General features: G+C 39.6%; 1 protein-coding gene across 1 annotated transcript in view; it reads left to right on the forward strand.

Moving 5' to 3' along the window:
• Lgsn (lengsin, lens protein with glutamine synthetase domain) overlaps positions 1-16,247 on the forward strand; it is a 31,636-nt gene extending 15,389 nt beyond the window's left edge. Inside the window, exons 6-8 of the mRNA XM_057751450.1 lie at positions 230-391; positions 8,802-8,968; positions 15,054-16,247. Of these exons, the coding sequence (XP_057607433.1) occupies positions 230-391; positions 8,802-8,968; positions 15,054-16,247 (1,523 nt within the window). The remainder of the gene's footprint in view (positions 1-229; positions 392-8,801; positions 8,969-15,053) is intronic.
• Positions 16,248-24,492: the final 8,245 nt, after the last annotated feature.

The raw sequence follows: 24,492 nt of genomic DNA on the forward strand, positions 1-24,492 counted from the left end.
ATAAAAAGCAGACTTTAACAGGTTTTATTATTGTTTTAATTTTTTTTTTTTAAATTTCAGACCATGTACTTCCTTACAGCCTGCATCTAGGACAGACCACACCTAGTGTCCTTGTTTGGCATGACACTGTGTAGGAAATGGCATTTTTTCTAACATTTCTTTCCAAGCTGTGTTAAAGACCATTGAAAACAATTCTAACATGTTTTGACATTTCCCATTATCACCATAGAAAGGTCTGGAAACCAAACATCAGATCTCAGCAAACCTGGCTCTTCTGAGTCTTGTCCCTCCCAGAATGACAAAGATGCCCCGGATCAGATGCCAGTGGTAAAACCGTCACTTGCCAGCACCCCAGCCAGTGTTCCTGATGCCGAGTTCAACTCCAGTGCTGGTAAGCTGTTACCTGGAAGGATTCTGGAGGGAACAGGGAAGGGTTTCTAGTCACTGTTTCCAAGTCTACTTTTGCAGTCAAGATGATGTGCTGATGGTGAAAATGCCAGCCCGAGACAGGACAAGAGGATTTCTTTTTTTAAAGTTTTATTTTATTTAATTTTATTTTTTAATAGGAAACAAACTATCTTTTTTCATTTTATACACCAATCCCAGTTCTCACTTCCTCCCCTCCTCCCAGTCTCTCCACTTATCTCCCCACCTGACCCCTCCATCCACTCCTTAGAGAGGATAAGGAGCATTTCTCTAGGGAAGGTTCAAAGCCCTCCCTATTATATATAGGCAGAGCAAGGTATACATCCAAAGAGAACAGGTTCCAAAAAAACCAGTACAAGCAGTAGGGATAAATCCTGGTTCCACTGCCAGTGGATCCGCAGTCTGTCCCAGCCATACAACTGTCACCCACATTCAGAGGGACTAGTTTGGACCTATGCTGTTTCCTTCCCTGTCCAGCTGGAGTTGGACATTAGCTCAGCTCCCATTAGCTCAGGTATACAGTTTCAGTGGGTGTACCCATCATGGTCTTGACTTCTTTGCTTATATTCTCACTCCTCCCACTCTTCAATTGGACTTCAGGAACTCAGTACAGTGCTCCAAGGTGGGTCTCTGCCTCGGTTTCTATCAGTTGCTGGATGAAGGTTCTATGGTGACATTTAAGATATTCATCAGTCTGACTACAGGGCAAGGTCAGTTCGGTCACCCTCTCCTCTATTGCTTAGAGTCTTAGTTGGGATCATCCTTGTGGATTACTGGGAATTTCTCTAGTGCCAGGTTTTTTTTTTTTTTTTTTTTTTTTTTTTTTTTTTTTTTGCTAGCCCCACAATGGCTCCTTCAATCAAAATATCTCTTTTCTTTTTTTTAAAAAATATTTATTTATTTATTATGTTTACAATATTCCGTCTATGTGTATGCCTGCAGGCCAGAAGAGGGCACCAGACCCCATTACAGATGGTTGTGAGCCACCATGTGGTTGCTGGGAATTGAACTCAGGACCTTTGGAAGAGCAGGCAATGCTCTTAACCTCTGAGCCATCTCTCCAGCCCCAAAATATCTCTTTTCTTGTTCTCCATCTCTGTCCTTTCTCCATCTCGACTATCCTGTTCCCTCAAGTTCTTCTCCTCCCTCCCTTTCTCCCCTCCTCTTCCTCTTCTGTCCTCCCTACTCCTACTACATACCCCATGTTTCTGTGAGGCAATCTTGTCTGTTCCCTCTTTCCAGGTGAATCTATTTATGTTTTTCTTAGGGTTCACTTTGTTACTTAGCTTCTCTAGGATCATGAACTATAGGCTCAATAGCCTTTGTTTTACAGCTAATATCCACTTATTGGTGAGTATATACCATGTTCTGGTGTAGAAGGCCCTTCTGTATTTGTGTTGCTTCCATTGGTTATTAAAGAAATTGCCTTGGCCTTTTGATAAGGCAGCAGTTTAGGTAGGTGGGGAGACAGAACAGAATGCTGGGAAGAAGGGAAGTGTGGCAGATGCCATGAATCTCCGGCCCCAGACATATGTAGGTTAGAATCTTGCTGGTAAGCCACAGTCACGTGGTGATACACAGATTTTATAAAATTGGGTTAATCAAGATGTGAGAGTTAACCAATAAGAGGCTAGAGCTAATGGGCCAGACAGTAATTTAATTAATACAATTTCTGTGTGATTATTTCGGGGGCTAAGCTAGCCAGGTGGCTGGGACAAAAAGCAGTCCCCCACCTCCTCCCTACAATGTTCATCTTTCTGGGTCTGGGTTAGCTTTCTCAGGATGGTTTTTTCTAGTTCCAATCATTTGCATGAAAATTTCAAGATGTCATTGTTTTCTACTGCTGAAAAATTCAACACCCCCTTATGATAAAGGTCTTGGAGAGATCAGGGATACAAGGAATATATCTAAGCATAATAAAAACAATATGTGGCAAGCTGACAGCCAACATCAAATTAAAAAAAGAGAAATTCAAAGCGATCCCACTAAAATCAGGAACAAGACAAGGCTGTTTACTCTCTCCATATCTACTCAACATAGTTCTTGAAGTTCTGGCTAGAGCAATAAGACAATTAAAGAGATCAAGGGGATTCAAATTGGTAAGGAAGAAGTCAAATTTTCATTATTTGCAAATGATATGATAGTTTATATGTGACCCCCAAAACTCTACTAGGGAACTTCTACAGCTGATAAATACCTTCAGTAATGTGGCAGGATACAAGACAAGAGGATTTCTACATCTGAATTTATAAAGCTCTCTGCAGCTTCATTACCCTTTATGCTACGGATCTAGAAAATTAGGGGATTGTCATGGGAGAGCACTCAAGTCTTCTTTAAACTTGAAATTCTGTCATTCAAAGTCTCTGAATTTCTGGATAATTATTCTGGTGCATGAATGTGTTGGTTAACAGCCTCTGAGATACAAGAGATAGAAACTGGTTAAAAAGAGGTATTTCTTGAGTGAGAAAACCTGTAAAGAAAAGGTTAAAGAAATAGGGTTTGGAAAAGTAGAGATACAACGGGGTATGAAGTTAGAGAAATGGGGTGTAACATATCGTTCTCACTTCTGATGACAATTACCAGTGGTAGAGTTTTTCATGATTAATTTTAGGGTTCTCTAAGCTTATTTACTAAGAGGACAAATAGAAGCCATGAAAACTGTTATATTCACAGCCACACTTTTTCATAACATAAAACCTTTTATAACACAAAGGACTAAAACCATCTGTGAGATAAACTGTAGGTACTAAACATGGCTATTGGTTCGTTCTCTCCCAGTGGGAGCAGACATAACACCATCACTGGTCAATGTGTTTAGCTGACTAGGGAAACTCATTTTAGTATCGATATCTAAGGACTTTATTGGAACACCCGCCATGTGACTGAACTCTGTTTCCAGTCCTTCTGAGGGCTAAGTTGGGCTGTGTACAAAGTCATCATCACAGACGATGCTGTTTGACTTCCTGGCATGAAACACAAACAATTTCTACATAAGTACATAAATTAATGATAGTTGGATCCTTCTATGAACTGCGGAGTGAAGTGAGCTCCCGGGGTACAAGCACACAGTTCAGACTGCTCTTCACCCCTCCCATCTTTATTGCTCACAGAACCCAAGCGGAAATGAGCACAATGAGGGTCCATCTGTATTAGTTACCTTTTGTTAGCATCACTCATGATCACAAACAGCATTATAAAAACCACAGATTCACATCCAATTTCATTTAAGATGTGGAAAGAACCCAGGTCCTTGTTAGGTTGCTTCCCTGTAAAACGGGGTTCCTTCCTCTCAGAAGAGTTTCGCTGGCTTTACGTCTGAGGGAGCAGCAATGCCCTGGAAGCTTCTTCTGTTTGGAATTAGTCTGAATTTCCCTTTGTTCCCACTTCCAATTTACCATCTAATTTACCTCCAGCTGGAGAAAGTTCTCAAGCTTCTAACAGCTTGCCTTGATAGTGCTAAATATACTTCTCCGTCTTAAGGACAACAACTCTTTGTCACGACAATTCTCATCCCTCATGTTCTCTGTGCCTTGTTTTGTGCATTCTATGGAGCGAAGAAAATTCATTTTGCCATCTTTGCATACTAGGAACAGATAATACCAATGACAGAGTGGAGGACTGGGGTAAGAACATGAGGTGTGCAACAAATTATAGCTCATTGGCCAGATTCAGCTTAATGGATGCTTTTTGCAAATACATGTTGCCTGTGGCTGCTTTTGTTGGGAAGACTAATAAAGTATGTTGACCATGTTGCCTATATGACGCATGTTTTATATGTTTTTGCATATTTTGATTTTTATACTCTAGTTTCAGACAGAGAAATAAAGATGGAATTTAGCCATTTGAATCTTAAACCGAAACCCACTGTGTTTCTCCCTCTCTCTGTACGTAGCTGTGACTAGGAGTGTGGGCACCATTATTGAACAGGATGGATTAAGCTTTCACAGCCTATAATTCCAAACAAACCACTAGTATATCACATAAAAATAAATGTGAAAACCATTCCCTCAAATAAGTACAGGCAATTTTGATAAGTCATTTTTTCAACTGCTTTGAGATTTTTCCAAAAATAACTCAGTTTTTAAAGACTAGCTTCTTCGCTCCCATGTTGTTTGGCCATCTATTTATCTGCTGGCCTTTTCTATGGCTTGCACCTGGTTAGTGTGCTACCTGGACTCTGCAGCACTGTTTGCGGCTGACACTGTGCCTGGAGGATGGGACTTCATCACCCTCACTAGGTATTCTCATGGCGGTCATGCTCGTGGCATCCACATGACTGAAGGCCCATGGGCTCCAGCTAGGGTGGGCAGAATCCCAGGAACAAGCTGTCCGTGTTACAGAGTGCATTTTATAGGCGTTTGTCCTCCTTTCTGAATTTGTATTTCTGTTTTGTTTAAATAAATATTATTTTTCTTGCTATATTACTACTAGTGTGTGTTATATGATATGTGTGTTCACATATGTTCATGGAACACATGTGGAGGTCAGAGGACAGCTTTTGGGAGTCAGTTCTCTCCTTCCATCCTGGGGTAGAGGGATCAAACTCCTAACATCATGCTGTACTGCAAGCACCTTTACCCGCTGAGCCAGTCCTGAATCTGGTATTTCTGGAAGTCCACATTCCTGTTCAATCCATCTCTTATAAACCACGGTAGCTTTCTTGGGAAGTGAATATATCCTCATCATCTCAGAATGCAGATGACACTTCTCCAAGGCCTTTGAGATGCTCTTGAGCTTTGAGGTTTCCTTTCTTTAATTTTATTTTTCTATTTCTCCTCTAAACAAAGCACTAAAACTTCCTCTATAAAAGTGCATTGATGTAATTTATTAGTCCTCTGAGGGGATAGGAAAGGAGAACACCTTCCAGAAATCACACTGGAAGAAAAACAAATGAGCCCCTGAACTGGTAATTATCTGCCTGCAATTCATCATGCACAGCTGAGAAAGACTGACCGAAAGGTTTAATTGGAAGTAACAAATATGATTTATTTGAAAGGAAGAAATTCAGACTATGATGCAGCAAGATGAGTTGTTGCTTTGAAAATAAAATTAGGTTAGATCAGGCTTTCTTCTTTTGTGAAAGAAGTGAACTTTTAAATAAAAAAAGAATGCTACTAACGCTATACATTCTAAAATATATGATGTCAGTTCTTACTTAATAATTATACAAGGTCATTTCATACAGGATGTATTTATTAATTTATTCATTCATGCATATGAACAGTCACTAAAGGCGTATTTACTCAATGCCTGTTGTGGCTGACATCTCTATAGGCACTGAAGCTGTGGTAGCAGGAGGAACTATGTCCTACTCTCGTGGGGAGATATGCAGAAGAATGACATCTAGACAGCAAACAGGTGACTCTGAAACATGGCAAGCACGTGGCAAGAAGGGTGCTAAAGAATATGGAAAGGGGATAATACAGTTAGCTGGAATATACCTCTCTAAAATTCTCATAGGTCTAACCCTCAGCACCTTAGACTGCACTTGGAGTCAGGATCTTTAAAAAGGCAACTGAGGTACAATGTACTTAGCGTCACTGCCGTACTCATAAGGAGACGTTAAGGCAGGGACTTGAACAGAGAAGATCACTGGGAGACTTTGGAAGATGATCATCAACTCAAGGTCACAGAGAGAAGCCTCTGAAGAAACATCCCTCAAATATCTTTGATCTGGGACCTCTAGTCTTCAGGAGAAATGATGTAAATTTCTACTAAGCCACTTCATCTTCAGCACCGGTTGTGACTGCCCTAGAACATGAAGGCATGTGGTCATTGTTCAGCCTCAGCTCAGCGTGGATGGGCTCCCCATGAATCCGGGGTTGACCTGTCTACAGTGCAGTCATGTTTCATGACTATTCCAGTTGATTATGCTTTAGTCTTTGCAGTTCCTCATCTCACCAAGCTACCTCACCTTTCTCTGTGATGGCATGTTTCACGCCTATAGTTTCCCCATATTGTAATTTAAGGTATTTTTGAGGGCGGGGTTCTTTCTTACTACTTCTTAGATATAGAACCAGTTTGAAAAGTAGGTGGTGATAAAAATACCTACCTTGAGTGGTTGCCTGTAAGTGGATGAATATTTTATTTCATTGTAAAATAAAAGAGGGGACGTTTCGAGGGAAGGAAGGGGATTAGGCAGACAGAGGAAGAAGTCAGTGAACAGAGCAAAGGACAATGACACATATGACTAAAAAGTGTCACAATGAGCTGGGCAGTGGTGGCCTACACCTTTAATGCCAGTTCTTGGGAGGTAGAGGCAGTTGGATCTCTGAGTTCAAGGCCAGTCTTTCCAGGATAACCAGGGCTGCATAGAGAAACCCTGTCTAAAGAAAAAAAAGTCACAATGAAACCTGTTAGCTTGTATGCTTAGAAATTAAAAACGAAAGTCAAGGAAAACATATAAAGCAATACATTATTTTAGGACGTATAGAAGATACAGATAAGGCGAATAGCCAGTAAGACTTCCTGCCATCCCATCACTGGTGTGACAATGGAATGACCTCTTTTCTCTTGCAGGAGAGAAGAGTCTGGTTGGTAGCATATACAGAGTTGTTTATGAGGTCTGCAATACTGGTTATTTGAACACCTTCTTATTGCAAATTGCTTATGAGTTTTATATAAGCAGCTTTATTCAACTTTGGCTAAACACCCAATGTTTCAGAGTAAGGTGAGAACACACCAACTGCTAATTAAGCCTATAGCATTCTAATTGCTACGCTTAATTGTTTGTATTAAATGGAAGGCAGTTACAAACCCTCATGAGTCCCAGAGTAGTCAGTCGTATCAGTGACAGGACATTTTATCTAATAGATGTGCATAGGCAGAACCAGTAATTTGTTTTCCTCATGCTTCGTGTATTTAAAATCTGTTCAATCTGTGTTTTCACACTGTCAATCTTTATGCTTATTTTAAAGCCTAATTATATCTTGAAAACTGATACCCAGTTATCACTTAAAAATTATAGCTGTTTGATGTAAGTGGTGTGACAGATTGATGGGTGTTCAAATGCGAGCAGGAGCACAGGACTATTTACTGGAGTTAGTGCCATTAGGCTCATACCTTGTGTGTTTAAGTAGCACATACGTGGTGCTTATTGACTCACAGTACTGTTAAATACCCTGTTTAATCCTCATAACAAGCCCACACAGTCGGTAATATTTTAACAGTGGAGAAGCGGAGACAAGGAGAGGGTGGGAATGTTGCCAGGCCTCAAAGGAAGGATATGGGGGTCTTGATTTGTGCTGGGTCTCTGTGTTCTTCCCCCCACCACAAAGTCCTGATGGTGGCATTTCTAATGCCTACTGTGGGCCCAGTCATTCCATCTGTGCGCTATCGTCCATTCATGTCCTGTTAACTAGACACCTACGGGGAACCCGAAAACTAGATTCTAGCCTCCGTATTGACAGTGTTGTGTGTCTCTGTGTGTGTGTATGTATGTGTGTGTGTGTGTGAAAGAGAGAGAGCGAGAGCGAGCAAGCGAGCGAGCGAGCGAGCGAGAGAGAGAGAGAGAGAGAGAGAGAAGGGGGAGAGACTTAGTTGACTTGGTATGTCTCTCTGGGACTCAGGCTGATGGACTGGCTATACTAACTTTGTCTCCAAAGTCTTTCCTAGCTTTACAATTTTACAATTTTCAGACTATCTTAAATTCATTTTATTGTATTTCTGACTTAAAAATTGACCATGTCGTCCCAAATTTTCATCTCCACTTTCTATTCTTGATATCTTTCTTTGTTTAAATAATTGTAAAATTTGATAGAGCGGTGCACCTCCAAGACTCACATGCCATTACAAACAGAAGGTAACTACTGGAAAACAAAAGGAAAAAGAAGGAAAAAAGGAAAGGAAAAGAAAAAAAAGCCAACACATCAGGAAATAAACGTGCGATTTTACTTCCAAGTACATAGGGATTTACAGTTTAGATATTACAGGTTAATCCAAGAAGCCCCAGAGTTTTAATGGACAGGCATCTACAGGCAACTCATATGTCTCCAATGCTGTCAGGATGTTCATTGTCTTCATAAGCAAAGGTTGCTTTTTTTGTTTGCGTGCTTGCTTTTTATTTTGTTTTGTTTTTCATTTTTTTCTTGCTGTTTTCCATGAGCAAATTGTTTTCAGCAAGCACTAAGATAGTCCCATCTTCTTAGGCTGACATGTCCTAACTGATGAACACTTTCTGAGAGTCCTTAGACGCCTAGACAGCACTCTTGGGATTACTCTAAAGCAGGTAAAAGAGAAGTGAGATCTCCGTGTGAAGCTATGATCTACGTGACCAGCATATGTTTCTCTTGTTTGTAACCGTGTGACTACGCACCATATCTATCCTGCAGTTTCGGTCCATCCTGATCTAGTGACTTCAGATTATCACTCCACAGACAACACCAGGGACAGTGCTCAGATTACGAGCCCGCCTCAACTTTCTTCGAGAATGAAACATATTAAACAAGAAATGGCCAAAAATCACCTCCAGTTTGTACGCTTTGAAGCAACGGACTTGCACGGCGTCTCCAGATCAAAGAGCGTCCCTGCACAGTTTTTTCAAGTGAGTTTTCCAGTGATGAGGAGTGTGATTTCATGACCATTTGCAAGCAAACACTCTTTATGACTCATCTGCATTTTCTTGTAATCTACACAGTAATTTGAGCTGAAAAGCAATAATTTGTTTTGCTATTTTCCTTGTCCCTCCCCACATTACTGCTCCCCAAGGAGATGAGCACAAAATAGCAATTCCTGTATCCAATAGACATAGGAAACTAATTAAGGCTGGTTATTTCAGTACTTCTGTCTTGAATAATTTTACTCTACAGAACTCTCTTTTCTTTTCATATTGCAATTATAAAGATTATATTTTATTTGACATGAGGAAATTGCAACCCAAGACCCAAGAGCAAACATGAAAGGTAGAAATGATTAAGTAGAAATGATTTGCTAGATAAGAATCATATCCATTCAGCAGTAATCCAGATATGAAAATTCCCAATTGTCCTTAGATGACTTAATGAATATTAGGTCTTGAAAATAGTGATATCAAGAAAAATTGCCTTTGTGGATACTTTTAAGGATGTTTCTAGCATTGTTTTGTTTAGCTTATAGCATGCGTTTATTCTTGTGACTGATTTGTTGGGATTATTAAACATCAAGTTTATCAGGAAGGGATATCAGCCGGTACCAATATTTAAGAAAATATAAAATTAAAGCATCCTGGAATTATATTTATTTGTTTATTTACACACATTTATATGCATATAAAAATAAAGGATCCTTTTGAACAGTTCTGACTCACCTAGCCCTCATGATCTGCTTGTCTCATCTTCCCAGGTAGCTTAGATTACAGACTCATGCTGCTGGGCTTTACAGTTATTTCTATAATATGTCATATCTTTTTGCTTTAGTATCAAATTGTATACTTTCTTGGTGTTGGTTATTTTCAAAGTTGTTTTTGAAAATTTGCCAACAGTTTAAATTTCTTTCTTCAAAAGTTCTTTGGGAGTCAGCAAGACAGGTCAAGGTAAAGGTGCTTGCCACTAAACACTCTGGTTCTATCTCTCAAAACTACATGGTGGAAGTGGAGAACTGATTCTCACAGGTTCTCCTCTGACCACGCCTTCACACATGTGCTTTCTCAATAATACACCACAATCCACTGATCAATCCACTGATCAATCAATCAATGATTTTTATAAGTATTTGGTCTTGTCTGTAAATAACCTATAGACAGTGTTTCTTCTACATTCAATTAAGAACTCTACACATTAGTTAATTCTTATAAGAAACTGTGAAATTGCTATGGGCAGGATCAGAAGATAATTCGATCATTCATATGAATTTCTGTTAACCAGGGATAAAACACAATTGGTATTTTAGACACTGGCCTGAACATAAACCTGTTTGCTGTTCTGTTTTCACCAAATTCTGATCATCGGTTTCACTAGTGATTCTAGGAAACTAAACACTTGGAACACTACTCTAGTGCTTCCGTGAAACACCCTTCCCCCCAATAGAGCTGATCCTTCTGTTTACATTTGCTGAAGATTGATTTCATTGACATAGAAGAAAATGTCTGCATTTGAAACTGCGGTTGAAAGCATTAATTTTCTTGTTCAATATTCCACCTATCAAAAGACTTTTTCTTCCTGCCTTGTTTTGGAAAGAACTATTTTACCCTGAGAATTTGATGCAAGTCAACACTCCTCCTTTTCATTGGTTTGCTTCTTCTTAGCCTCCATTTTCACATAATTCTGTTTATTATAGCCTTAGTTCATTGTTCTTTTATTCTAATTTTATGATCATAGAGCATGTATTGTGAAATAACACTCTTTAAATTGATGTTGGAACTTTTGAAGGTATAAACCATGAGTACTTCACAAATATTAATGATCTAAGGCTAGATAATTTATTTTGGATATGTTGTTGTGAACATATAAGTTCGTTTCTACAAGTTAATCTGAACTATACATATATAATTTCATATATATGTAAACACACACATATATAAATTTATACATATATAAATAAAATTATGTATGAGAAATTTCTTTGGCAAAAATATGAAATCAATAGCTTATATGTGGCTTTATAAAAAAGTAACAATTTTTAATCAAATTTTTCATATAATCTGTTCTGATGGTACTTCATTCCTCCCCCAACACCTTCCAGATCCCCTCCCCTCTCCATGCCTTTTCTATCCCTCTTTAAAGAACAAAATAAATAAGCAAAGAAAACTAAACCAAGAAAACAAGAAACCCTCTCTCATACACACACCAAAAATGAAAACCAAGAAACACAAGCAAAAGACCAGTCAGACAGGGAAAAAAAACCCTCCCAAATAAAGAAATTGGAGACAAAACAATATACAAAAGTCTTCTTGAGTTCCTTTTTGTTGGGCACATAGTGCTTAAGGTGGAGTCTACCCTGACACATGGGTAATATACTTAAAGAGATGCAATTAAAAACAACTAATTTTTTCTTTGCAAGTGGGTGTCAATTTCAGATAACGTCTTGGTTAGGGATGGGAGCCCATGTTCACATCCCCTTCTCAGCACTGGGATTTTAAGTATATATTTAAATCATTTTTATTTGTATAAATAAAGTGCTAAATTGAAATTATTAAGCTAGACTGTGAATGACTAACGGCGACAACATAATCTGTCGTTATTTGTGGAATAATGTAGAGAAATTTTTTCTCAAACTAAATCAGCCAGGCAACCTCAGTGCCTGAGGTGGCTGAGACATGAGCCTGGGACCCATCACTTAGCAGTTCAGTGATGCCATTTTTTTTGTATCTACTGCCTCCAGCACAGCTTTAATCCTCCTGTTATCCTTTATCTGAACTAAATGTTTCTTCCTATTTTAAATGCAAGCATTGATTTTATAAAAACAAAAATCCAGATCATCTTCTGTGAACTGAAGAAAAGGCTTGTATACCGCTGGAAGAGGTCAAAAAGGCGACCTATGATTCAGGGGCATCTCCACTGGTTAGAAAGGTCCCCATGTGCCTGACACTGAACAAAATGCCCTACAGACCTTAGCACCTTCAACCTTTCAACAAACTTACAGAGTCTGATCTATCAAAGGGCTGATTTGGTTTAAATTATATGTGGATAATGTGGGTTCTATCCTAAATTTAATATAAATATGAAATATTACTATAGATTTCATAACCAATTTGTTAGTTGTTTCAAAAGGTAGCCTTCATTGTGTTCCATATAAGAGCTGTCATAGATTTTTAACTTAATTTTCAAGAATTTTTATCAAGTTCAGAGAGATCCATCTTGAAGTATGTAGCCATTTCAGTGCTTCAGTACCATATATAATTTAAGATAATTTACTGTATTGGACAAAGCTATTCATACAGAAGTTTAAATATATCCCACAGCTAATGGAGAATGGTTTAAATCCTGATACATGTCCAAAAATGCATAAAGAAAAGAGAATGTATGTATATTAAAAAGAGTGTTCTGAACCTGACGATTAAATAGCCTAAAGAACAAAGCATGACTTTTTACTATTCCTCTAGCTTGCAAAGGACTGCTGGAGTCCAGTGGTGACCAGCTGCTTCCCACGGTTCACAGCAAAGGGAACACAATACAGACTTGGATTGTGTGATCTCTCAGAGGTTTCAGGAATAAAATACATTACCCTTCATTTTAGATACACACAACTACCATATAGATTTTGAACTAATAATAATCAAATAGAGAAATAACATTTTTTTCAATGATATTTAGTACTAAAATATTCCATATAGAAATCTCACAAGGTGGAAGTTGTGAGCCTGTGTGCACAGGCATTTGGATATGCATAAAATTTATGTGTAGACATACAAAAAAGTGTGTGAGTCCCTTCTTTATTGTTGGTAAAAGCAAATTTGGGGACTGGATATGGTGGTGCACACCTGTAATCTCAGCACTTGGGAGGCAGAGGCAATGGGACTATGTATTTCTAGACTAGCACAATGCATTCAAGGCAAGCCTGGCCTTGGGTGAGATCTTGTCTCAACCAACCAACCAACCAAAAAAAAAAAAAAAAAAAAAAAAAAGAAAAAAAAAACCCAAAAAATAAGAGCAGGGAAAAAACACAGACTTATATCAGTAAGACCAAAGTGGCCCTTGAGAGTGTATGTAAAGGTGACAGGTCATGAAGGAGCCGGTTCATACGGTCTTGCAGATGCGGGTCCTGGGCAGTAGTCTTTCTTTTTGGTTTCTGCAGATGACATGAACAAACTAATGGCCCTTGTGGAGAGTTAGGATGTCTGTATTAACCCCACAATGCTCACTGAGTTTATGAAAACTACTTTTGATAGTCAGAGACTTTTCTCCACCCACGTGAAGCCTCACTGAGATTCTTCCACAATTTCTAATTTTTTTCAAATGCATCTCTCCAACTTTATAATCTCATGCCTTCTCTGTTGCCTGATACATAGTTGAGTTAAATATTAAGTCTGTTGGGTCTAAGAGATGAATTGCTGGAAAGGGCCTCAGCGACCGTCTAGTTGAATACTTCTATTATGGACATGGATACTGGCTCATACCATCCAGAAACTTGCTTAACTATTCTAACTATTAATAAAAGAGCTGAAACTAGTGATCTGATCTGCTGACACCCAGCTCACACGAACCTGAACACTACGTTTGGTAACTGTAACTTTGGAGGTAGAGGTTTACAACCACAGAAACATTTTCTAGGGCTCCGTGAGACAATCAAGAGGATAATTCTTTTTTTTTTTATTAATTAATTTATTTAATTATTAAAGATTTCTGCCTCTTCCCCGCCACCACCTCCCATTCCCTCCCCCTCCCCCAATCAAGTCTTCCTTCCTCCTCAGCCCAAAGAGCAAGCAGGTTTCTCTGCCCTGTGGGAGGTCCAAGGACCACCCACCTCCATCCAGGTCTATTAAGGTGAGCAAGAGGATAATTCTTACGGGGTTGTACAAGTGAAGGGATGAGTAGATCTCCCAGAAGTCCTGGCTCTTAGGGTCTGAGACAGCTGTCTTGTGACCTGTTGGTCTGACCCAAGCCTCCTCTGCAACAAAGATGTAGGATTCCTTCTGCAGAATTCTGAGAGTCAGCTGGAGGTTACAACAGAATAAAACACAACGGAGGCTTTACTTATAGACGGATATAATTTTCTGATATTGACCTAGAAGCGAGAAAGCAGAATCACAAAGTGGATCTACTTGTCACTGCATTATTCACAATGATTAGATATACAGACAACCTAGATTAGTATTGGTGGATGAAAGGTGGAGAAATAAATATAAACTGTGCATTTCTTGGACATAAAAAGAATTAGCCCTGTAGTCTGCTGCAGAATGCATGAATCTGGAGCACACATATTAAATTAAGTGAAATAAGTCAGACACAGAAACAAATACTGCATGTTCCCTTTCACGTGTGAATGCTAATTGTTGATCTAAATAGGACGGTGATTTCAAGAGCCTGGGAAAGCAGAAGGGAGAGGAGATGGAGGAAGACTGGTTAATGAGTATGCAAACACAGGAGTTGCAACTTTTAATTTTCTGACACAGTGTACGTAGTGAACATAGTTTATAATGACTGTTATATATCTTATTAACAATCCGAGGCAATGGAAAGCATGTGATCAGTAAACATTGTTTACATATATGAGATGATCACAATATACCCCTTAAATATAAAGGAAAATTAAAATATGTAAATAATAAAATCCTGTAAAACAAGTCAAAGAAATGCCTTACCTGAGTCTTAGAAACTGTACTATAAAATAAAATGTATTGTAAAAACATTTTTGATTGTAATATTTTAAAATATTTCCATAATGTCATAAACCCTAGTCTTTTGCTATATTGTCCCATTCCTCATCGTTAAAGCATTTATTTACTGCTATGTGAAGCATTTATTATTGTTATTTCCCACATTTAAGACCATATCAAAGCTTGTATTAAAATATTAAAAATTATAAAAAGGTCTTTATGAAAAAATAGTTCTTTCAATGTTGAATTTTTGGATATTTATTTTGAATCTTCCAAAAAGTTTATCTGATAGTTAATACTAACTGTTATTAAGCTTACATTTCTTATTACCAAGATTTTCTCCCCTGTTTTGTCTTCATGTTTCAGAACCTAGTTCATTTATCTTTTTCTTCTTCAGGAAAAAGTGATCCACGGTGTTTTCATGCCCCGTGGTTATCTGGAACTGATGCCGAGCCCTAAGGACAATGAGGTGAATCACATAAGAGCCACGTGCTTCAATAGTGACATCGTTCTCCTGCCAGAGCTGTCGACCTTCAGAGTCTTGCCATGGGCAGAGAGGACCGCTCGGGTGATCTGTGACACCTTCACAGTGATGGGCGAGCCTCTGCTGACTTCCCCCAGGTACATCGCCAAGAGGCAGCTGCGCCAGCTGCAGGATGCCGGCTTCTCCCTGCTGTCTGCCTTCATCTATGATTTCTGTATTTTTGGCGTGCCCGAAGTGATTAATTCTAAGACCATATCCTTTCCTGCTTCGACATTACTGAGTAACCATGATCAGCCCTTCATGCAGGAGCTGGTTGACGGCCTTTATCACACCGGGGCCAATGTGGAGAGCTTCTCATCTTCTACCAGACCCGGGCAGATGGAGATCTGTTTTCTCCCTGAATTTGGCATTAGCTCAGCCGATAATGCATTTACCCTCAGAACGGGTGTCAAGGAAGTGGCCAGAAGATATAACTATGTAACGAGTCTTGTGATAGAGACCGGATTCTGCAATTCAGGAATTTTATCTCATAGTGTCTGGGATGTCGGCGGAAAGACAAACATGTTCTGCAGTGCTTCCGGGGTGGAGCGGCTCACACTCACCGGGAAGAAGTGGTTGGCGGGTCTCCTGAAGCACTCTGCTGCTCTCAGCTGCCTGATGGCCCCTGCTGTCAGCTGCCGCAAGCGTTACTGCAAGGACAGCAGAGACCCGAAGGACAGTGTGCCCACCACGTGGGGATACAACGATAACAGCTGTGCCTTGAACATTAAGTGTCACGGTGAAAAAGGCACCCAGATAGAAAATAAACTAGGTTCAGCCACCGCCAACCCTTACCTCGTGTTGGCCGCCACTGTGGCTGCAGGCATGGATGGACTTCAGAGCAGTGATAATACTAGTTCCGATGAGAGCCAGGATCTCTATCAACCAGAACCTTCTGAGATCCCTTTGAAGATGGAAGATGCCCTCACGGCCCTGGAGCAAGACCAGTGTCTCAAGCAGGCTCTGGGAGAGACTTTCATTCGCTATTTTGTTGCCATGAAGAAGTATGAATTGGAAAATGAAGAAGCAGATGCAGAGGGAAATAAATTCCTGGAATATTTTATATAGGATGGGACTCTTGGCTTTAGAGATGACATTGTGACAAGTAGCTAACCTATTAGAAAGAAAAGATTGAGCCTTTGTAATTAACCATACTAGATCCGCATCCCCCCAATTGTTGGGAGATGAAATGGGACTGTTGAGAGTCTGATCTCAGACATAAACAATAAATTTGAGGTGAAGCAGCATACCCAGACTTACTCTGCCTGACAGTCTATCATTTCCTTTGTGTTGTTAGCCTGGATAGTGTTTGGGGGACTGCTACATATTCATATATTAAAGAAAGAGGTAAACATTAGAAAGCAGAATTTTAAAGACTGGGGTGAGAGGAAGAAACTATATCAAGTGCAGACATAGGCTTTGCCTACCTGGGAGACAGACATGTCAGCAACATCTTATTAACGAAAACACCTTGAGGTCGGCTTTGCATCACTCTGAGGGTTTTAAAGATGTCAAGTTGCACAAAGTAGTAGTATATGACAAGCCCAGAAGTTCTCTCTTTGCTTTTTCACACTTCTCCATCACCTCTTTAAAGGCTCAGGGGTCCCAATGCTGTAATTTTCCCTAGAATCAAACCATAGGGTAAAGAATCAGGTAACCCTGAGGTCAAACTTGAAGGTGGTAGAGGCCTTTCTCTAAACACCACGTGATGAAGGAAGGACGGAAGGGGCCTGGATTGCTCTGCCAGCTTCGCTCCACTCTCCCAAAGTAGACATCCCTTTGAAACATCTCTGTTCCACAGAGAGGGAGAATGACTGCCTGCGTAGCTCAGGCTCTGACTGCAGCTGCAACGCATACTTAAATTACTAATTACATTGCCACAGAGGCTGGTGTTTCTCCAGGGAGCAGAAAATGTTCCAGGTCTTTCTTTGATTGTGATAATATTGCAACTTATCACTGAAATTTAGCATCTCTTGGGAGCAGGTTCAATATCTACTTACTTGCAAATGAAAGCACTTCCACGGTTTAGGATCAAATTGGAGATTTTATGTTCAATTAAAATGGACTGTGGTCTCACTTCAGACGGCAGACAGTTAGGGAGAACACTAGAATTTAGCTCCAGTCCTCTTGTTAACTTTCTTAGCATCTAGTAAATGGCGAAAGTCAGCGTGCCCTTCACTGTTAGCTTATTTTCCTCTTCCAGTAGAAGAGGTATTTGGAAACAATAAAAATCCACAGATGGAATAAGGGTTGGAGGTAACTAACACACGGTGAGAAGGAAGTGAAGTTTAGAACACATAGCTCCTTTTTCAGTAATTAAAGCTCAAGGTCAGGTGGGAAGATACAGTGGAAAGCAACGTGGTTATTTGTGCCTTCTCTCTGTTCCATGTTGCTGTTATTAAATTCAGCCAGAGACGAAGTCAAAGCAGTCTATGGAAGCTGGAGCTAAGTTCTGTGAAGGACAACAGCAGGTATCTTGCCTTCCCTTTCTGTTTTTACCCTTTTACCCTTTCTCCTCACTGGCCCCTAGAAGATGAGGCTAGCCAATTTCTTCTAGAATGTAGAGTGATGAAAAATTTACAAGGCATCATGCTTCTTGTTTGTGCGCACACACACACACATGTGTGTGTGTCTGTGTGTCTGTGTTTGGGTGGGTGTTAAGGACTGGGGGATAAAGGATAAAGATAAAAGGTCTAATGAAAGATGGTTTCTGAAAACTTCTCGTTTCTGAGGTTGGGGGTGGGGATCTGAGTTAATTAGTAGGATCCACTCATGCAAAAAATTGTTTTATTTCTCACTTGAATAGAGCCATAGAGAATGTTTTTATAAGTTCACAGGCCTTAATGAAACTTGTCTGGTGTTTTCCTTGGTTTTACTACTGTATTTATAAGATGCTATAAAAACTCTGCTAATCACAGTGTTTTCAGTCTTTATTTCATTGTCTTTATAACAATATCAGCATAATTTAAAAAGTAAAGTATGTAAGGTCTCATTGTGAAGGCTCTACGTAATTGGGAAAGTTATCAGTCTAAGTGGATGGTAGTCGGTCATCAGAAAACATTCAACAACATATTACAAATCAGTTTTAGAGCATGTGTCAGCATGGCAGCTTCTCTAGAGACTCACATTAGCTGTGTGTAGTTGTATTATTTGGTTCATTAAAAAAGGTCAAAAGTCAGTGTTGGCCAACACAGCTTAGGACTAAGGAAAACTGCAGGTAGATGTAAGTTTTTTTTTTTTTTTTTTTTTTTTGGATTTTTGAGACAGGGTTTCTCCGTAGCTTTTTGGTTCCTGTCCTGGAACTAGCTCTTGTAGACCAGGCTGGCCTCGAACTCACAGAGATCCGCCTGCCACTGCCTCTCAAGTGCTGGGAATAAAGGCGTGCGCCACCACCGCCTGGCTAGATGTAAGTTTTTAGTTAACTCTTTTTTCTAGTTCTTTGATCTGCGCCTACATTTCCTCGTGTGGAATGAGGGATGCCCTGCTGCAGCCTCTTTGTTCTTGGTCTTCAGGGAGAGACCAGAAATCTATGCAGTAGCATGTGCTGACCGCCCTTTTGTGTGATAAGCCGGCTACAGTCCTAGGGGAGAATAGCACAAAGATAATAGGTGGGCCATGAGAGAGGTTGGGATCTACATGTCCTAAAGAGAACAGTGTTTTTAAATGTAGGCTCTATGCTAAAAAAAACCCCCAAAACCCAACACAACCTATTTATATGGCTGCTTTATGGCTTGAAAAGGATGCCTTTTGAATCTCTTTACAGAAATTACTTTCTTATTTTCATTTACCATAATTGTTCTAATCAAAGCTTAGGGGAAAATGTGATTACTGAATTTAAAGTTGGTTATTAAATGAGTATACATAAGAATCTAAATTAAAAACTATGCTTCAAGAGTAAAACCTAAAACATTAGTAACATAGTAAAAGTTACATTTTATAATCTAAAATTTCATTTTATATTGTCTGAATATAAAGTAAAAAGTGAAGCTTGCAATGGTGATTTTGAATGTAATGAAAGATCTAAACTTCAGTCTGAATAAAACTTCAAGTCCGCATAGTAAATACTGAATGTGTTGGCAACCCATAACAGTTATATCCCGTGATGTCCCTTCAGCCACTTGGTAGCCAGAGCATTATCAGCAATGTTTATAATGCAGGGTTATTGGTCAGAATCATTAGCAGAGGGTTTCCTGTTCCAGGTGTTAGAACATCTGTCTCTAAACATCTCTTATGTTAACAATGATTCCTTCTGTTGCTTGAAACAGACTTCACATAGAATTTCCTGATCAGATGAAGAACACACATCTGTCCATATTTGTCTTTCTAGACCTTATTTCTTGAGTGAGTTCTAGGCTTGGAGATGTCAGTCAATGAGAGCATGAAGAAAACCATGTGGCATTACTGTTCTGGATCCACACAATGTATACATGTTCATATGTCCACAATGAAGAAACAGCCACAGACACAACTATGAGTAGTTTCAGTTTATGATTTTATTGTCCCTGAGACAGATTTTTTTCCCCTAGAACCATTCTGTTTCTAGAAACTGTAGAGGAAACTAAATTTGATTATCTTGATGGAGATTATATTAAATGGTTGGAGGGGAATAGTCATAATTGTGGGCATAAGGAACCTTTCAATGTTTTCCTTACTTTGTGCAATGCCTCCCTGTTGATTCTATCTCTCAAAACAGAAATCAGAACCCCACCTTTTTAGTTTCTTTTGCAGCCATGGTATAAAACTACCATGTCAGGTGCAGACATGGAGCCTATGTGAACCCCACAGTTAGTAGGCTTGGATGATGCAGGAGTGACAGGCATCAGAGTGTTAACGAGTTGTGGCGCTAACACCAGGTGGTGCAACTGGCCAGTGATGATTTCTGTGGATCTCTCTGCAACATCAAACATAACTTCCAAACCTGCATTTCTGGGCCTTTCATGTTCTATGAATATTGATTTTTTTTTGAGACAGAGTTTCTCTTTGTAATAGTCCTAACTGTCCTGGAACTAGCTCTGGTAGATCAGGTTGGCCTCCAACTCACAGAGCTCCGCCTGCTTCTGCCTCCCACGAGCTGGGATTAAGAGCTCCACCTGTCTCTGCCTTTTGAGTGCTGGGATTAAAAGGCGTGTGCTACCACCATTCAACTGAATTATTGAATATTTCAAAGGATATGTTCCTTCCTATTTAAAGTATCTCAAATGTATATGCTGAAGCATAGTTTCTTTTTTTTAAAATTTTTTTTATTTATTTATTAAAGATTTCTGCCTCCTCCCCGCCACTGCCTCCCATTTCCCTCCCCTCCCCTGATCAAGTCCCCCTCCCTCTTCAGCCCTAAGAGAAATCATGGTTCCCTGCCCTGTGGGATGTCCAAGGACCACCCACCTCCATCCAGGTCTAGTAAGGTGAGCATCCAAACTGCCTAGGCTCCCACAAAGCCAGTACGTGCAGAAGGATCAAAAACCCATTGCCATTGTTCTTGAGTTCTCAGTAGTCCCCACTGTCCTCTATGTTCAGCGAGTCTGGTTTTATCCTATGTTTTTCAGACCCAGGCCAGCTGGCCTTGGTGAGTTCCCAATAGAATATCCCCATTGTCTCAGTGTGTGGGTTCACCCCTCGCGGTCCTGAGTTCCTTTTTCCTGCTCTCTCTCCTTCTTGAAGCATAGTTTCTAAAGGGAGTTGCAAGAAGCAAAAAAATCCTCATTAATCAGAAGACAAGGAATAATTTAATGCTCACTCAAGTTCCAGAATGAATGAAGGCCTCTAAGATCTGAGGATATAATATTTGCCATCTAAGTGCTTTCTCCTTCATTGGCCCTACAGCTTTATGAGAAATGTCTGTGTATGTGTTAGAAGTCAAAATGTAAGGCTCAGGGGAAGTTGGAAGAATTGGAACTAAATTGTCTTGTCCATTCTGTCTGTTTCTTGATCTCTCTGCTATTCCAAATGCCATTGACTATACAGTGCAAGCAGCACCAAAAATTATCCTGAGGGTTTTATGTCAATTTTAAGGTTCTAAACACCACACACAAGCAGATACTTAAATAACTGAACCTCTCCTTATTAATATGCCCTCCAGTTAAATGCGGGTTCCCTGGCTTTCATCAATATGCTAGACTCTAAAAGAAATGGAGCTGCCCAGTAAGTTCTTCTCTGCCCGGTAACCCTCTAGGACAGAAAGCCCACCACAGAGGAACAACATGCTATGGAAACATTTCAGACATCTCTCAAAGAATAGAAATTCATGTCTCAAATAATTTTATAAATGTTTGAACATAAAATTACCTTGCTGAAATTTCTGACAGTTTTTAGGATTTGATATGATTCAATTTCAATTACATCTTCATCATTAGAAATAATCTTACGCAAATGCTCAGTGCTCATTGAGAGCATAAATTATCTGAATCTTCGATCTGACTGTTTAAGGAGTGATAGATGAGGTCATTTACAAGGGGCCAACCAAATGGCCCAGTGAAGGCATTTGCTGCCAAGGTTGAGAGCATCAGCTTGACCTTACAACCCGCATGGAGGAATGAGAAAATGCACTGTCACAAGCTGCTAGGCTAGTCTCTAGTTTCCATGTGAGCCAGGACATGTGTGCCAGTGTCCTCATCCAAAATAAACAAGCAAGCAAGCAAATAAAAAATGATAAATTAAAAATATTATAAAAGAATATTCACGGAATTTCGATAATAGCCTAATTGAAGAGGGAAAGTGTATTAAAATCAGGAATTGGGGAAGAGGGGCTACTACCCAACAAAAGACTAGGAGAGGACACAAAATTTCAATCATAGCCTAAAGGAAGGGGGAACATGTTAATTAAAGTGTGTGTGAGTTGGGGGGTGGCTGCCACTCCCTCAAAAAAGAGGTTAGGAGAGGTGCTCTCTTTCTTAGATTTTTCAGTTGACCGTGTTAATTTTATCTAGAGAAGACATTAATCAATAACCCAAAACATTCAGTTCTATGCAAGTGTTAAGTTGTAATTCAGTTAAAAAGCAATGGTTATCAATTTACGAGGCTTGGGCGAAAACCTGTTGAACAAATGGTTGCACGCTAATTTTCAAACTTACGCTAGAGGGCAGTAAGGTACTGTTAAACAACTATTGAGGGCAGGGGCTCGGCAATCCTCACAAAGCTTAATATAAAATGTGAAAGCAAGCAAATCTTTAATGAATGAAACCGGAAAAATGTATTAGGTGGTCTAACACCATAAAGAAATTTCCAGTCATGTGACTAGCATCTGAATACATTGTGCTTAATAGATATTAACTACATACAACAAGAGAAAGAAACAGTAGCAATTGAAGGCTATGGTATCAGAGATAGTTCAGGGCATATTCAAGAGATATTAAAAATAAGAAACCACAGAAATGCTGGTTGAATTACGTAATGTTTTGATGTTAACCCATGTTTCTTAAGTTCTGGATGGATTTGCACTGGATCTGGAACACCTAGGTCCGGAAAGGACTAAACATTTTCACTCTACCAATCTAAAAACATTTTATCATTTAATGTTTCCCATCTAAGATGTGGAAAAGATGATAGAAAAACATGGATATTACTTTTCCCTAGCTGGAGCTTCATTTAAATGAATTGTATTATGAGCCTATATGTTGAGACAGCTCAGAGCTTATACGTTAGAAGGTAGAGAAAACAGTGTAGAGGCATCTTCGATCAAATGACACTAAGGCCTTTCTGGGTTATAGATTTCCCTGACTCCACCATATCTCCTCCTGGATGGCAGAGGTCGACCAAAGCCCATGACTTGCGGACTTGAAGAAGGAAGAGCGAGGCTGTAGCACTCAGGCAACTGCTTCCTCACTTCCCTTCCGTGGAGCTGCCATCTTCCCTCAGCCTCACCATGTTCCTCAGGTCTACTCAGCATCAAGTCCCTCTTGGCTCCTCAGATGCCTCTAGTGGCATCTCATTTATATTTTTATTTGCATTTTCGATTTATTTTTTTATCATGTATATGTTTGTGTGCTTATAAGGGTGTTTGTATTTTAACAAATAAAGCTTTCCTGGGGATTGGGAAAGTAAAACAGCCCCACTGGCTAGCCTTACAGACCAGGCAGCAATGACATATACCTTTAATCCCAGTAGCCACACTAGTTTGCCATAGAAACCAGGTAGTAGTGGTGCACACCTTAATGCCAGAACTGGAGAGAATTATGAGACTGGAGGAGACAGCTCTCAGTCTCAGTCTCATTCTGAGATTCCTGGAGGCAGGATCGCCATTTCAGACTGAGGTAGAGGTAAGAGCCAGTGACTGGCTGCTTTGCTTTTCTGACCTTTTGGTTGAACGCCACTATCTGTCTCTGAGCTTTTATTAATTGTGCATCAGATGTCTTGCTCTATGGTATGTCCATCTCTTGACATCTTTACCCACCTACAGGTTAGCATTTTGACGTCTTTCTAATGTGTGTATCACACATGCCCCCAACACCTGCACTCAAATCCATGTCTATTACAGTTTCATGCAACCTTATCCATTTTTTTCTCTTTAAAATTTACTGTTGTGTTAAAGCAATCTTTTTCTTTCTACTCTATTACTACCCACAGCTTCTCAACATGGACTCCAAATATTCTTGCTCTTTCCCTACCAACGCAAACCAACTGCCCCTGAAGCTAATAGTGACCATGCTCCTGTTAGCCCCGGCCACAGCTCCTCCTCTGTTTCATGAGTCGTAGAACAGCAGAATTGTGTATGATTGCTTTCTGCCTCTTCATTGACATGGTTTTCTCTTGACTTGCAAACTACTATAGTGTAGGTTTACCTTTCGCATCTTCCTTTGTTTCTTTTATTTATTCTGAAACTTAATGTTGGTTACTGTTTAGGATCTTCCCTCTTTTATTCCTCTTCTTACTTAAAAAAGTATTCTTGTAAGCATGAATAGCATTAATTTTCAGTGTTCAAGACTCTTGGTTAGACTAGAAACCAAATTAGACTTGATTAAATTTGTGGATTTTTTAAAATATTGAAAGATACTAAACTTTAGATGCAGGAGAATGAGACATGGATCTCAGCGGGGACTGAAGCATGGTAGGCAACCCTGCACAACTTTCTCCCTGTGCTCATTTCTATGCCGCTATCATGCTGTCTCTTGTTTTGTATATGTTAGTTCTCTTTGTTGCTTTCTCTGCATGGTAGAAAATGTGTGCTAATGTCCTCAGGCATAGAGACTCAAAACTTGGCAATAGAAAGCATGGCGGATACAAAAATAGAAGATCTACATTTTCACTTGATAGATGAAGTTAGCATTAAAATGTAGCTTAATCTATTACACTAGTTAATTGCAAAGTTGCTGTAAAGTAA

Source organism: Chionomys nivalis, chromosome 19 (genome assembly GCF_950005125.1).
Source record: "Chionomys nivalis chromosome 19, mChiNiv1.1, whole genome shotgun sequence".
In the NCBI taxonomy this organism is placed as follows: domain Eukaryota; kingdom Metazoa; phylum Chordata; class Mammalia; order Rodentia; family Cricetidae; genus Chionomys; species Chionomys nivalis.